General features: G+C 44.4%; 1 protein-coding gene across 1 annotated transcript in view; it reads left to right on the forward strand.

The window, feature by feature from the left end:
* The first annotated feature begins 4,583 nt into the window (after window positions 1-4,583).
* Window positions 4,584-16,718, forward strand: part of LOC132820669 (potassium-transporting ATPase subunit beta-like) — a 30,579-nt gene continuing 18,444 nt past the window's right edge. The window contains exons 1-2 of the mRNA XM_060832898.1: window positions 4,584-4,695; window positions 11,495-11,623. Coding sequence (XP_060688881.1) covers window positions 4,584-4,695; window positions 11,495-11,623 — 241 coding nt within the window. The remainder of the gene's footprint in view (window positions 4,696-11,494; window positions 11,624-16,718) is intronic.

Genomic DNA, 16,718 nt, shown 5'->3' on the forward strand with positions numbered 1-16,718 from the left:
TGCTTCTCCTGGATTATGGAAGTTGTGGATTTGGAGGTTGCTGTTGAAAGAACCTTGGTAAATTGCTGCTGTGGCCATGCATTGCTGCTGGTGAATGTTGGTGTTGGAGGGAGTAAATGTTGAAGTTGATGGATGGGGTATCAATCAAATAGGATGCTTGGTTAGTGTCGATTCTCTTGAGTGTTGTTGTGGGCACTCTCCCAGGAAATTGTAGAAGAGTATTCCATCACACTCCTGCCTTGGAGATGGTGGACCAGGCTTTGGGGAGTCAGGAGCTGAGTCACATGGCTCAGAATTCCCAGCCTCTCTCCTGGAGCTTAATAGGGATTGGCATTTAGATGCCACATTTCCTGAATCCTGCAAGATGCTTATTATCCAACATGTTAACTTTGAACTCTAGGCACTGTTGCACTGTGGGAGACAGACAGTCCATTCATACACAGCAAGATTCCACAAACAGCAGTGAGATAAATGGCCGGATAATCCGTTGTAGCTGTGTTGGTTGATGGAATGATGGTTGACGGGATGAATATTGAGAGCTGAAAATGTGTTGCTGGAAAAGCGCAGCAGGTCAGGCAGCATCCAAAGAGCAGGAGAATCGACATTTCGGGCACGAGCCCTTCTTCAGGAATTCCTGAAGAAGGGCTCATGCCCAAAACATCGATTCTCCTGCTCTTTGGATGCTGCCTGATCTGCTGCACTTTTCCAGCAACACATTTTCAGCTCTGATCTCCAGCATCTGCAGTCCTCACTTTTATCTTGGGATGAATATTGACCAGAGCACCAGTGAGAATTTCTCTGTTCTTCCAACCATCAGCTCTTTTTACAACCATGTGAGCGGTCTGACACTGTCTCAGGTTAATGGCACCCCTGAGAGACAGTATTTCTGACTGTGCTGCACAGCCTTGGGTCTACACTGGAGTGGCTGCAACATACCATCTGGACTGTGCAGGGAGATTTAAACGAGTGAGCTTCTGGCCTGATGGCAAAATTATTAGTGGTTGAGCCAGGAATGACACGCAGCCCCTTTCTTTGATTTGCAACAGTTTGATTGTTTTAGATTTAGATTAGATTAGATTACTTACAGTGTGGAAACAGGCCCTTCGGCCCAACAAGTCCACACCGACCTGCTGAAGAGCAACCCACCCATACCCCTACATTTACCCCTCACCTAACACTACGGGCAATTTAGCATGGCCAATTCACCTGACCCGCACATCTTTGGACTGTGGGAGGAAACCGGAGCACCCGGAGGAAACCCACACAGACACGGGGAGAACGTGCAAACTCCACACAGTCAGTCGTCTGAGTCGGGAATCTCAGGCGCTGTGAGGCAGCAGTGCTAACCACTGTGCCACCGTGCCACCCATTGTCCTTTATTTCAATGTGAGAACAAAAAAAAAGAAGAAAATTAAGCGTGATGGCAGTGGAATTAAAATCTACTCTGATCTATAGCAATAGATATTATAATACGTCAATGCAGAATCCCTACAGGGAGAAATGAAAGACTGCAGATGCTGGAGATCAGAGTCAAGAGTGTGGTACTGGAAAAGCACAGCATGTCAGGCAGCATCCGAGGAGCAGGAGAACCAACATTTCCGGCATAAGCCCTTCATCAGCAAAGGCTGCAGAATCCCTACAATATGGTAGCAGGCCATTCAGCCCACACCAACCCTCCAAAGAGCCTCCCATCCATACCCACCCCTACCCTTTCCCTGAAGCATTCATGTCCCATGGCAAACTCCTTTAGCCTGCACATCCATGGACACTCTGGGCAATTCAGCATGGCCTATTCATCTGACCTGCGCATCTTTGGAGTGTGGGAAAAAACCGGAGCACCCGGAAAAAACCCACGCAGACACGGGGACAGCATGCAAACTCCACACAGACAGTCACCCAAGGGTGGAACCGATCCTGGGTTCCTGGCACTGTGAGGCAGCAGTGCTAACCACCGCCATATATAACATATAGCTAATTCTGTTCAACATGCTTATAATGACCTTTTACAGGACATGGGAAAGGATTTGGAGAACTGTGTTCATTTTATTAACTGTTTATCACCAAATTATTTAATATGATGATGTTTAATGAGTAGTTTAGCTTATAAATCTTATCCTGTAATCTATAAAAGTCAAAAATGGTCTTATAATCATATCAAATCTATCTTTTACTGCATAGATAGGAAGCTTTATAACATGGTCACACAAATTGTTAGCCGACCATTTGTTATTTGTTTATGTTAAAGAGCAAGAGCATTATCTGAAAGGTGACTTGTGACTGTACAGAGCCAATGTAAGTCGTAAGTGTGTCAATGGGATAATTCACTGTAGCCACTCAGCTACTCCAGACACTCAAGAACATAACGGTTTTCTTCAAAGATAACTCAGTCCTTTATACAAGAGAGGTTTCCTCATAATACCCTTTCTTGTTGAAAACGAGACATGGAATCATAGAGTTATACAGCACGGAAATAGACCCTTCAGTTCAACTAGTCCATGCAACCAGATATCCTAAATTAATCTAGCCCCATTTGCCAGCATCTGCCTATGTCTCTCTAAACCCTTCCTATTTATGTACCCATCCAGGCGCCTTTTAAATGTTGTAGTTGTACCAGCCTCCACCACTTCCTCTGGCAGCTCATTACATACACACACCACCCTCTACGTGAAAAACTTGCCTCTCAGGTCCCTTTTCCCTCTTACCTTAAATCTATGGCCTCTAGGTTTGGACTCTCCTGACCGAAGATAAAGACCTTGGTTATTCACCCTATCTATGTCCCTTATGATTTTACAAACCTTTATATTGTCCCCCCTCAGCCTCTGATGCTCCAGGGAAAATAGCCCCAGCTTATTCAACTTCTCCCTATAGCTCAAATCTTCCAACCCTGGCAATTTTCTTGTAAATCTTTTCTGAACCCTTTCAAGTTTAACAACACCTTTCCTAAAGGAGGGATACCAGAATTGAACTGTCATTCAATTGTCATTCCGAAACTGTCCGAACCAATGCCCTGTACATTCGCAACATGACATCCCACGTTGGAAAACGAGTGAAACCGTTAAGTTGGGGGGGGGGAGGAGAGGAGGTGACGAGAGTAACCAAACTATCCTTTTATAGCAATGACATGGTGCCACCAAGTTAAAGCTAGAGACGTAAACCGAAAGAGTTAAGAGTATTCCACAGATATCAATACTGACTAATAATGGCCTGTCTATCAAAAGCCTTCTTCACGATCTTGCCTACCTGCAATTCCACGTCCAAGGAAGAATGAAGATCTCTTTGTTTGGTAACACTCCCCAGGACCCTACTATTAAGGGTATTAGTCCTGCCCTGATTTGCTCTACCAAATGTAGCACCTCACATTTCTCTAAATTAAACACCATCTACCACTCCTCAGCCCACCAGCACACCTAATAAAGGTCCCTTTATACTCTGAGGTAACCTTTCTTCACTGTTAGATTGTAGTAAAACCAATTTGGTTCACTAATGTCTTTTAGAGAAGGAAATTGGATTAGATTCCCTACAGTGTGGAAACAGGCCATTTGGCCCAACAAGTCCACACCGACTCTCTGAAGAGAAGCCCATTCAGACCCATTTCCCTCTGACTAATGCACCTAACACTATGGGTAATTTAGCATGGCCAATTCACCTGTTCTGTGTGTCTTTTTTGGATTGTGGGAGGAAACTGGAGCACCTGGAGGAAACCCACGCAGACACGGGGAGAATGTGGAAACTCCCCTCAGACAGTCGTCCGAGGCTGGAACCCGAAGTTGAGTCCCTGGCGCTTTGTGACAGCAGTGCTAACCACTGAGCCACCGTGCCGCCCAGAAATCTGCCATCCTTACTCTACCTCCTCCAAATGTGACTCCAGATCCACAGCAATACTCTCAACTCTTTCTGAAATGGTCCAGCAAGTCACTCAGTCCAAGAACAATTAGGGATAGGGAGCAAATGATGGTGTTAAAGGTGATGCCTGCATCCAATGAAAGCGATATTTAAAAACAAAATTGCTTTTGGCAAGAGTTGTAGCAACAAAAGATTTGTGTTTGGAGGCCAGTCTTAGTGAAGCTCCTACCCTGTGGTAGGGATCTGACTAGGATGGACAGGCTGCATGGAGAGGCTGGGATCTGTGAGGGTGGGAATGGTGTGGTTCTGGATTGTCACTTTTTGGTACAAGATATTGTCAGGTTTCAGCGTTCCTGCGATGTCCTTGGATTGTAAGCGAATGAAACAATTTCAGACCAGCTGATGAATTTAGTTGACATTAGAATCGTGAAGCATGATAAAGTTATCACCTCGTGTGCTACAGGATTATTATAAACTGAGCACACAGTCAGAAAGTCACTTCATAACTAGCATAGTAATTGATCCATTTACACTAATCTAAACAGTGCTGATACCTTAGGAATGCTCTTAACTCCTGTGCTTTACGTCTCTAGCTATAACTTGGTGACACCACGTCATCGGTATAAAAAGATTGCTCAGTATCCCTCCGCCCCCCATAACAGTTTCACTTGTTTGCCAACACACTTGAGTTTGCTCCCTGTTTGGACTGTCACACACAGAGATTTGAAGGGGATAGAACAATGGCGACTTTCAACGAGAAGAAGACGTGCAATCAACGCATGGAAGAATTCAAACGTTTTGTCTGGAATCCAGACACAAAGGAGTTCATGGGCCGGACCCCCGGAAAGTGGGGTAGGTGTGACCCTCACTGCGACAAAGTGGGGCTGGCTGGCATCAGGCAAAAATGATCAGCAAATTCTTTGAGGGTAGAAGGTGGGGGGGGGGCAAGTTCAAAACTTTGGTTAGCCGGCAGTTCAGAGATTGAGGGGTGGGGGGGTGTTCAAGACTGGAGGGCATATTTTTGAGGTGAGAGGAAGAAGGTTTAAGAAAGAAATGAGGGGCAACTTTTTTTTTACAAAGAGTGTGGTTCATGTGTGGAATGAACTCCGAGAGGAAACGGTGGATGCAGGTACAAGTTGCAACATTTAAAAGACTTTTGGATAAATTCATGGATAAGAAAGGTTCAGAGGCAAACCGACCAACACAGGCAGGTGGGACTGGTTTAGTTTTATATTATCATCAGCCTGGGCTAGTTAGACCAAAGGGCCTGTTTCCACACCATACGCCTCTATGGTTCCATGATAGTAATACTTATGTGACTATGCAGCGAAGATTCACTAGGATAATCCCAAGGAAGAGACAATATGATTGTCAGTTTGGCAATTGAGATGACACAACTATTTCTGAGGCTTTGGCTTAGTTTGAGATTGGTGCAGGACTAATGGGAGAGAATGGGCCAGTGGGATTAGTTTGGGATTGATGCAGAGCTATGGGGAATGAGTGGGATAGTGGGATAATTGGGATTGATAGAGGGCTGTGTGGAGAGAGCAGGGAGTGGGATTAGTTTGGGATTGATGCAGAGCTACTGGGAGGGAGGGGGACTGTAGGATGAGTTTGAGATTGATTTAAGGCTATAGGGAGTGAGTAGGACAATGGAATACTTTGGGTTTGATACAAGGCTATGGAGACAGAATGGGATTACTTTGGAATTGACATAGGACTATGGAGAGAGAGTGGGACTAGTTTGGAATTAATGCAGTCAAATAGAGGGATATTAGAATTCCTACAGTGTGGAAAAAGGCCCTTTGGGCCAGCAAGTCCACACCGACCCTCCAAAGAGTAACCAACCAGACCCATTACCCCCGACTAATGCACCTAACCTACACACCCCTGAACACTATGGGCAATTTAGCATGGTCAATTCACCTAACCTGCTCATCTTTAGACTGTGGGAGGAAACCGAAGCACCCAAAGGAAACTCACAGAGACATGGGGAGAATGTGCACACTCCACATAGACAGTTGCCTGAGGCTGCAACCGAACCCAGGTCCCTGGAGCTGTGAGGCAGCAGAGCTAACCACTGAGCCACCGTGCCACCCTATGTTGATACATGGGGCTTGGGGGTAAAAAACCAGACTGGCTTGTTTGGCATTGATACAGAGCTATGAAGAGTGAGGGACAGGGGAATTAGTCCTGGATTGCTCTAGAAGCATCAGTACAGACACTATGGTCTGAGGGTTGCAGTAAAGTGCGATGGTTTTATTGATGGCTCATAGACTGCTGGGTAGTGTTTGTCTGAGAATGTTTTCACCAATCCATTCTGCTCAGAATTAATTTCAAATCATCGATGGGTAAAATGTCGTGATTCTGAGTAACCGCACCCTAATTATAGTCCTAATTAATGTAAGATAGGGAGAAACATAATGTTAGATAAGAAAGCTTGATAAGTGTGATAAGGGCTGATCATGAGACTGAGTGCCCTTTCAAGCATAATTTCGCTCCTTTAACCTTGATGGAGAAAGTCCATTTGCTGGCAGACTGTAGACCATTTTTGTAAGTGAATTATTCTTTACCTTGTTTTTAATCTGGTGTGATCACAATAACAACAACAATCAAAACAAAAAATGCTAGAAAAGCTCAGCAGGTCTGGCAGCATCTGTGGAGAGAAATCAGAGTTAACGTTCCGGGTTGAGAGGCCCTTTCTTGGACTCAGTTTCACTTTTTGTTTCTGATTTATAGCATCCTTAGTTTTTTCAGTTTTTACTTTGTGCGGTTAGTCGTCCTGCGTTAGAGCACGCCTGGCCATAGAGAAAGTTGATCACAAATATTTAGAAGGTGCCCATTCCCCGGTTGTGACATATTTGATTCCAACACCACCTACTGGTCTATGAGGGGACATGTTGTGGAGATGCTGGTGTTGGGCTGGGGTGGACAAAGTTAAAAATCACACAATACCAGGTTATATGAGGGGACAACGAGCAGTGAAATCCCAGTACAACCTACTGGTCTATGAGGGGAGATTGGGCAGTGAAATCCCAGTACAACTCTACTGGTCTCTGAGGGTACAATGAGCAGTGAAATTCCAGTACAATCTGCAGGTCTATGAGGGGAGAGTGAGCAGCGAAACCCAGTAAAATCTATTGGTTTATGAGGGGAGATTGGGCAGTGAAATCCCAGTACAACTCTGCTGGTCTATGAGGGGACAACGAGCAGTCAAATTCCAGTACAATCTGCAGGTTTATGAGGGGAGAGTGAGCAGTGAAATCCCAGTACAAACTGGCCAAAAATATAAAGGAGGATAGTAAAAGTTTTTTTAGATATGTGAAAGGCAAAAAAATGGTTAAGACTAAAATTGGGCCTTTGAAGACAGAAATAGGGGAATATATTACAGGGAATAAAGAAGTGGCAGAAAATTGAATTGGTACCTCAGATCTGTGTTCACTGGGGAAGACACAGGCAATCTCCCTGAGGTAACAGTGGCTGAAGGACCTGAACTGAAGGGAATTTATATTTGCCAGGATTTGGTGTTGGAGAGACTGTTGGGTCTGAAGGTTGATAAGTCCCCGGGGCCTGATGGTCTACATCCCAGGGTACTGAAGGAGGTAGCTCGGGAAATCGTGGATGCGTTGGTGATTATTTTCCGGAGTTCGATAGATTCGGGATCGGTTCCTGAGGATTGGAAGGTGGCTAATGTTATACCACTTTTTAAGAAAGGTGGGAGAGAGAAAGCAGGAAATTATAGACCAGTTAGTCTGACCTCAGTGGTGGGAAAGATGCTGGAGTCTATTATAAAGGATGAAATTATGACACATCTGGATAGTAGTAACAGGATAGGACAGAGTCAGCATGGATTTATGAAGGGGAAATCGTGCTTGACTAATCTTCTGGAATGTTTTGAGGATGTAACTCTGAAGATGGACCAGGGAGATCCAGTAGATGTAGTGTACCTGGATGTTCAGAAAGCTTTTGATAAAGTCCCACATAGGAGGTTAGTGAGCAAAATTAGGGCGCATGGTATTGGGGGCAAAGTACTAACATGGATTGAAAGTTGGTTGGCTGACAGGAAACAAAGAGTAGTGATAAACGGCTCCATTTCAGAATGGCAGGCAGTGACCAGTGAGGTACCGCAGGGATCAGTACTGGGACCGCAGCTGTTTTACAATATATGATAATGATATAGAAGATGGCAAATTTGCTGATGATACTAAGCTGGGTGGCAGGGTGAGGAGGATGTTAGGAGATTACAGGGTGACCTGGACAGGTTAGGTGAGTGGTCAGGTGCATGGCAGATGCAGTTTAATGTGGATAAATGTATGGTTATCCACTTTGGTGGCAAGAACAGGAAGGCAGATTACTACCTAAATGGAATCAATTTAGGTAAAGGGGCAGTACAAAGAGACCTGGGTGTTCTTGTACACCAGTCAATGAAGGTAAGCATGCAGGTACAGCAGGTAGTGAAGAAGGCTAATAGCATGCTGGCCTTCATAACAAGAGGGATTGAGTATAGAAGCAAAGAGGTTCTTCTGCAGCTGTACAGGGCTTGGTGAGACCGCACCTGGAGTATTGTGTGCAGTTCTGGTCTCCAAATTTGAGGAAAGACATTCTGACTATTGAGGGAGTGCAGCATAGGTTCATGAGGTCAATTCTTGGAATGACAGGACTACCTTACACTGAAAGACTGGAGAGACTGGGCTTGTATACCCTTGAGTTTAGAAGACTGAGAGGGGATCTGATTGAGACAGATAAGATTATTAAAGGATTGGACACTCTGGAGGCAGGAAACCTGTTTCCGCTGATGGGTGAGTGCCGAACCAGAGGACACGGCTTAAAAATACGGGGTAGACCATTTAGGGCAGAGATGAGGAGAAACTTCTTCACCCAGAGAGTGGTGGGTGTGTGGAATGCTCTGCCCCAGAGGGCAGTGGAGGCCCAGTCTCTGGATTAATTTAAGAAAGAGTTGGATAGAGCTCTCAAGGATAGTGGAATCAAGGGTTATGGAGATAAGGCAGGAACAGGATACTGATTAAGGATGATCAACCACGATCATATTAAATGGTGGTGCAGGCTCGAAGGGCAGAATGGCCTCCTCCTGCACCTATTGTCTATTGTCTACAACTTGCAGGTGAGGGGAGAGTGAGCAGCGAAACCCAGTAAAATCTATGAGGGGAGAGTGGGCAACGAAATCCCAGTTTGCCCTATTTGAGGGGAGGGTTGGTTAGTAAAACCCTAGTACAACCTATAGAGTTTCTGCGGTACATCGGCAAACAGGCTCATTATAAATCAGATTGAAAAATGAAGATCATTTGTATAGAAAACCAGGAAATTAAAAGCATAGCTTTTCTTTTCTCTGTAATGGTTTAGAAATGCCGGTGTTGGACTGGGGTGTACACAGTTAAAAATCACACAACACCAGGTTATGGTCCAACAGGTTTAATTGGAAGCACACTAGCTTTTGGAGCGTACCATCTGATGAAGGAGCGTCGCTCCGAAAGCTAGTGCTTCCAATTAAAGCTGTTGGACTATAACCTGGTGTTGTGTGATTTTTAACTTCTTTTTGTTGGCGTCCTTTTAGAGACAATTTATTGAAGCTTGAAAACGGGCATGAGATAGATCATAGACAGATAATAGTTGAATCTGAAATATCATAAATAAACATTTTTAAAAAAGTGATTGTTTTAAATCGCTTTATCATGGCATACAGATTTCTAAAGTTAATGTTTCAAGACTAGAGAAGGGTTTTAGCTGCAATTAAAAGTTAGTATGTTTTTAAAAATCTCATTCAGCTGCATTTTTTCAGAAACAGTATAGTGTGGACTTTGGAGAGGTGGAATAAAAACAGAAAATATTGACAGTTCCCCACAAGCCAGGGACACAAGATCAATATTTCAGATTGATGGCCCCCCTCAGAGAAAATTCTGAAAGATAATAAGACTTATTATTAATGAAAGGGGGCAGTGAGTCTGGAGGGTATGAAGAAACAAAAGCTATGTCCAGAAGAGATGTGAGCAGCAGAGAGACAGAGAAACCAGGGAGATAGGTCAAATCAAAATAAAGGAAGGAAGCAAAATGGGAACAGACATTAAAGGTTGAAGTGACAGAACACAGAACAGTACAGCACAGTACAGGTCCTTCAGTCCACGATGTTGTGCCGACTTTACCCTACTCTGAGATCATATTAACCTACCTACCCTACATTTTACTATTATCCATGTGCCTATCTAAGAGGCATTTAAATGTCCCTAACGTATCTGACTCTACTGCTACTGCTAGTAATGCATTCCACGCGCCCACCACTCGCTGGGTAAAGGACTCACCTCTGATAACTCCCCTAAACTTTCCTCCAATCACCTTAAAATTATGCCCCCTTGTGATAGCCATTTCCGCTCTGGGAAAACGTCTCTGGCTATCCACTCTACCTATGCCTCTCATCATCTTATACACCTACATTAAGCCGCCTCTCATCCTCCTTCACTCCAATGAGAAAAGCCTAACCCGCTCAATATTTCGTCATGCCCTCCAGTCCAAACTCATTGTTGGGGCTAGAAATCTGTAAAACCCATAGGAAGGGGAGGTGTCATCCCTCAGCACTGTGTTGAGCTTCACTGGAATAATATAGAAGATGGCATATGTGATGCTTGCCTTCATTAGCCAGAGTATAGACTATAGGGGCAAGGAAGTCTTGTTACAACTTTATAAAGCATTGGTTAAGCCAGAGATGGAATACAGCGTGCCGCACTGTCAGAGGGACGTGATTGCACTGGGGAAGGTGCAGAGGAGATTCACCAGGATGTGGCCTGGGATGAAAAATCTCAGTCACGTGGAGAGACTGAAAAGGCTGGGTTTGTTTTCCTTGGAGCAGGGGAGGCTGAGGGTGACGTCTGATTGAGGTCTACAAAATTATGGCAGGGTAGATCATGAGAATCTTTTCCCCCATGACAGACGTGTTTAAGACCAGAGGGCATGAGTTTCAAGTGAGGAGCAACTGGCTTAGAGGAATTCTGTGAGAAAAAAAGAATTCCCTCAGAGGTGGGTGGAAATCTGGAAGGTGTTGCCCGAGAGGGAGGTGGAGGTAGGTACTCCCACAACATTTAAGAAGCATCTGGATGAGCATTTAAAATGTCAGGGCTGGTAGTGCAAGTGAATGGGGTTAGTGTAGTTTGGTTTTTGTAATAGATATGGTGGGTCAACGGGCCTGTTTCTACACTTGTTACAGCTAAAACAGGTTGTGCAAAGCTGCAGATCTCAGCACATCATCAGTATTGCATCGATTGCCTCAGTGTTGAGTGACCCAGTGAACCCAATGAAGTAGCAGGCTGTTACTATTAGCAATTTACAAATTTAACTGAAAAAGTGCTGGCAGTTGAGGGTTTTACATGCTGATAACCCGTGAACGTCCACAGTTATGCTATGTATGTAACCACAAAAATCCCAGCCAGTAAAACAGGAAGTGCTGTCTTCTGACGGACATCATGGGGATTGTGGAATTTGGAGTTTGAAGAGGACATAAGGGAAAAGGGAATAAAGGATTAAATGGATTTGAAGGCTGGAAGAGTTCCATCCAGAGAAGCACAGTGTGGCCAGGCTGAATGAACTGTTTCTGTGCTGTATACCTTATGTACTTTCAAATAACATTTCACTCCTCTTTTTCCAGTTCTTATCAGTCTATACTACGCAGCCTTCTATGTTGTAATGTGTGCGTTGTTTGCACTGGCCCTATTTGTGTTGTTGACCACAACAGACCCCTATACACCGACCTATCAAGACCAGCTCAAATCACCAGGTAAGATCTGTGACTATATGTGTGACTAACTGTCTGTGTGTCTCAGTCTGATTCTCACTTTTATGTATAAAATCGCATAATATTTAGAATATTGTGTGCAGCTTTGGTCAACACACTACCAGAAGGACCAAGATGCTTTGGAGAGGGTACAGAGAAAGTTTACCAGGATTAGATTAGATTACTTACAGTGTGGAAACAGGCCTTTCAGCCCAACAAGTCCACACCGACCCGCCCCCAACCAGACCCATTCCCCTACATTTATCCCTGCACCTAACACTACTGGCAATTTAGCGTGGTCAATTCACCTAAACTGCACATTTTTTTTTGGACTGTGGGAGGAAATAGGAGCATCCGGAGGAAACCCACGCAGACACGGGGAGAACGTGCAAACTCCACACAGTCAGTCGCCTGAGGCGGGAATTGAACCCGGGTCTCTGGCACCGTGAGGCAGCAGTGCTAACCACTGTGCCACCGTGCCGCCCTGGCACTGGATGTTGCCCAGTCTGGAGCGTTTTAGTTATGAGGAGAAGTTGGATAAACTCGGATTGTTTTCACTGGAAAAACGGAGGCTGAGGGGCAACCTGATAGAGATCTACAAAATTATGAGAGGTCTGGTTGGGGCGGATAGTCAGAGGCTTTTTCCCAGGGTGGAAAGGTCAACTACAAGGGGGCACAGGTTCAAGGTGAGAGGGGGAAGGTTTAGGGGTGAAGTGTGGGGAAAACTTTGCACACAGACGTTGATGGGTGCTTGGAACGCACTGCCAGTGGAAGTGGTGGAAGCAGCTACATTAGCAACGTTTAAGGTGTACCTTGATGGAGGTGATAGAAATAGGAATAGAAACTATGCATCGGCAATAAGTACCAGGTCTAAATAAGGATTAGAATTGGCGCAGGCTAGGTGGGTCGAAGACCCAGTTCCTGTGCTGTATTGAATTGTTATTGTCATTTAGTAATTTGATTTTTTTCAAGAGAGAAATTTGGTTTCTAATCTTTGAAGGCAACTATTCTTAAGGGGTCAGAATGGCATTTGGGGCAGTGACTGGAATAAAAAATTTCAAAGAAGATTAACTCAGTGCCTTGCAGTATACCAGGGCTGATGGGGTGTCTATACTGTTGGGTTTTCGGCAGAGAAGACAGACTACAGGCCACAAGCATAGTTTTGAATTCAATTGTTCAGAAGGACATCTTCCTCCTAGCAGAAGAATCCAGTTGTCAATTCAGGATAGCGTTGACCTTAGCAGAAGGGTTTTCTATTGTGGAGTCTCCAAGCTGTGACAGATTAGAAAGAAGTTTTCAAGATCTCAGCTTTGAAAAGAATTTCAGCTGAGCAGAATTGAAATGCCATTCTAAAATTGTCTCAGCAGTCCAAGAAGGAGACTTGCTACATGTGAAATAAGAGAGAAAAGAAACAAAGTTGACATAGAAGTGACATTTTTTTGGGACTGGGTCTCTAAAGATATTGCTGGGAAACAGACTGCAATGTTTTCTTTTAAAGCGAAAACAGAAATTGCTGGGAAACCTCAGCGGGTCTGGCAGCATCTCAGACAAAGATTTCAAAACCTTAAAGTTTTGGGACCATAAGGTCATAAGACCATAAGACATAGAAGTGGAAGTAAGGCCATTCGGCCCATCGAGTCCACTCCACCATTCAATCATGGCTGATGGGCATTTCAACTCCACTTCCTGCACTCTCCCTGTAGCCCTTAATTCCTTGCGAGATTAAGAATTTATCAATCTCTGCCTTGGAGACATTTAACGTCCCGGCCTCCACTGCGCTCCGTGGCAATGAATTCCACAGGCCCACCACTCTCTGGCTGAAGAAATGTCTCCTCATTTCTGTTCTAAATTGACCCCCTCTAACTCTAAGGCTGGACCCACGGGTCCTAGTCTCCTCGCCTAACGGGAACAAATTCCCAGGGTTGAGTGACACTTCCTCAGAACTGATGGTAGCTAGGAAATTTTTTTTTTTATGTTGAAGACAGGGTTGGGGGAGGGAGTAAGGAGTAAACGATAGGCGGAGTTGGAGCCCAAACAGAGAGAAGAACAGTTGGACAGACAAAGGAGTTGTTAATGATCAGGCTAGGAGGCTGAATAGGTATTAATGGGGTATTAATACTGAGCAATGGGTTGTGTATGGGCATTGGGGTAAGGGCATTGAAGAGCTCAAGCCTTAAAGTTGTTGACCTCGATATTGAGTCCAGAAGACTGCAGGGTCTCCAAATGCAAAGTGAGGTGCTGTTCTTCTAGCTATGAGTCTCTACCGGAGACAGTCCCTGAGGAGTGTGAAGTGGCTGTGGAAACCAGGTTTAGCAAATACCTGGTCAAACACCTAGAGCAACTGTGAAACTAATGACAGGTGAGTCTAAGCCAGAGGGTAAAAAATGAGGTCTGCAGATGCTGGAGATCACAGCTGAAAATGTGTTGCTGGTTAAAGCACAGCAGGTTAGGCAGCATCCAAGGAATAGGAAATTCGATGTTTCGGGCATAAGCCCTTCATCAGGAATGAGAGTCTAAGCCAGAGGCAGTATTTTTGTTGTTTATGTTAAGATCTCTCTTTAACTGTAACATATATACATTTCTGTTATGTAATGAGTTTGCAAAAGAACACTTGCAGTCTTATGTGAATATGTTTCAGTGACAAACCACTACGTTAACAAACTGAAAAAGTAAATTATGATCTATCAAGACATATTTCATCCTGATTTATCCAGTATTACCACCAGAAGAGATCATAGCAAAGTGGAGCTGTTGGCGGGGTAAGAATTTATTGAGATTAAGAGGGACCCATGCCTCTTGTAAAGAAATTAGGCATGTGGAGGTGCTAAACATAAAAACAGAAATGTTGTGGTGAAGTATTGTGCATAGGTTCAATGTTCAAACTGCCTTTTGAATGTTGCTGAGATCTTTAGAGTCATAGAGATGTACAGTACATGTACCTGGCACATATACCTCTAAACCCTTCCTTTTCATATACCCATCCAGATGCCTCTTAAATGTTGTATTTCTACCAGCCTCCACCATTTCCTCTGGTAGCTCATTCCATACAGGCACCACCCTCTGCGTGAAAAAGTTACCCGTTAGGTCCCTGTTAAATTTTTCCCCTCTCACTCTAAACCTATGCCCTCTAGTTCTGGACTCCCTCACCCCAGGGAAAAGACCTGGTCTATTCACCCTATCCATGCTCCTCATGATTTTATAAACCTCTATAAGGTCATCCCTCACCCTCCAAAGCTCCAGGGAAAACAACTCCAGCCTGTTCAGCCACATCTTATAGCTCAAACCCTCCAATCCTGGCAATATCCTTTCAAATGTCACATCATTCTTCCAATAGGAGGGAGACCAGAATTGCACACAATTCAAAATGTGACCTAACCAATGTCCTGTACAGCTGCAACATGACCTCCCAACTCCTATATTCAATGTTCTGACCAATAAAGGAAAGCATATCAAATGCTTTCTTCACTATCCTATCACCACCTCGTAGTACTCTGAGGTAACCTTCTTCACTGTCCACTACACCTCCAATATTTGTGTCATCTGCAAACTTACTAACTATACCTCTTATGTTCACATCCAAATCATTTATATAAATGATGAAAAACAGTGGACCCAGCACCGATCCTTGTGGCACTCCATTGGTCACAGGCCTCCAGTCTGAAAAACAACCCTCCACCACCACCCTCTGGCTTCTACCTTCGAGCCAAGTCTGTATCCCAGTGGTTAGTTCTCCCTGTATTCCATGAGATCTAACCTTGCTAACCAGTTTCCCATGAGGAACCTTGTCAAATGACTTACTGAAATCCATATGGATCATGTCCACCACTCTGCTTTCATCAATTCTCTTCGTTACTTCTTCAAAAAACTCAATCAAGTCCGTGAGACATGATTTCCCACACACAAAGCCATGCTGACTATCTCTAATCAGTCCTTGCCTTTCCAAATACATGTAAATCCTGTCCCTCAGGATTCCCTCCAACAACTTGCCCAGCAATGACGTCAGGCTCACTGGTCTACAGTTCCCTGGCTTGTCAGTGGCACCATATTAACCAACCTCCAGTCTTCCGGCACCTCACCTGTGACTATCGATGATACAAATATCTCAGCAAGGGGCTCAGCAATCACTTCCCTAACTTCCCACAGAGTTCTAGGGTACACCTGATCAGGTCCTGGGGATTTATACACTTTTATGCATTTCAAGACATCCAGCACCATCTGCTCTGTAATATGGACATTTTTCAAGATGTCACCATTTATTTCCCCACATTCTATATCTTCCACGTCCTTCTCCACAGTAAACACTGATGCAAAATACTCATTTAATATCTTCCCCATCTCCTGCGGCTCCACACAAAGGCTGCCTTGCTGATCTTTGAGGGGTCCTATTCTCTCCCTTGTTACCCTTTTGTCCTTAATACATTTATAAAATCCTTTTGGATTCTCGTTAACCCTATTGCCCTTCTGATTTCCCTCTTAAGTGTACTCCCACTGCTTTTATACTCTTCTAAGAATTCACTGCTGCCACTGATCTCTGCTGTCTATACCTGACATATGCTTCCTTCTTTTTATTAACCAGAACCTCAATTTCTTTAGTTATCCAGCATTCCCTACATCTGCCAGCCTTTCCTTTCACCCTGACAGGAATAGACTGTCTCTGGACTCTCTTTACCTTATTTCTGAAAGTTTCCCATTTTCCAGCTGTCTCTTTATCTGCCCCCAGTCAGCTTTTAGATTAGATTACTTACAGTGTGGAAACAGGCCCTTCAGCCCAACAAGTCCACACAGACCCTCCGAAGAGCAACCCACCCAGACCCATTCCCCTACACCTAACATTATGGGCAATTTAGCATGGCCAATTCACCTAGCCTGCACATTTTTGGACTGTGGGAGGAAACCCACGCAGACACGGGGAGAATGTGCAAACTCCACCCAGACAGTCGACCAAGGCTGGAATCGAACCTGTGACCCTGGTGCTGTGAGGCTAACCACTGAGCCACCATATTTTGCATCAGTGTTTACTGTGGAGAAGAACATGAAAGATATAGAATGTGGGGAAATAAATGGTGACATCTTGAAAAATGTCCATATTACAGAGGAG

Source organism: Hemiscyllium ocellatum, chromosome 12, assembly GCF_020745735.1.
Source record: "Hemiscyllium ocellatum isolate sHemOce1 chromosome 12, sHemOce1.pat.X.cur, whole genome shotgun sequence".
NCBI classification, from domain to species: Eukaryota; Metazoa; Chordata; class Chondrichthyes; order Orectolobiformes; family Hemiscylliidae; genus Hemiscyllium; species Hemiscyllium ocellatum.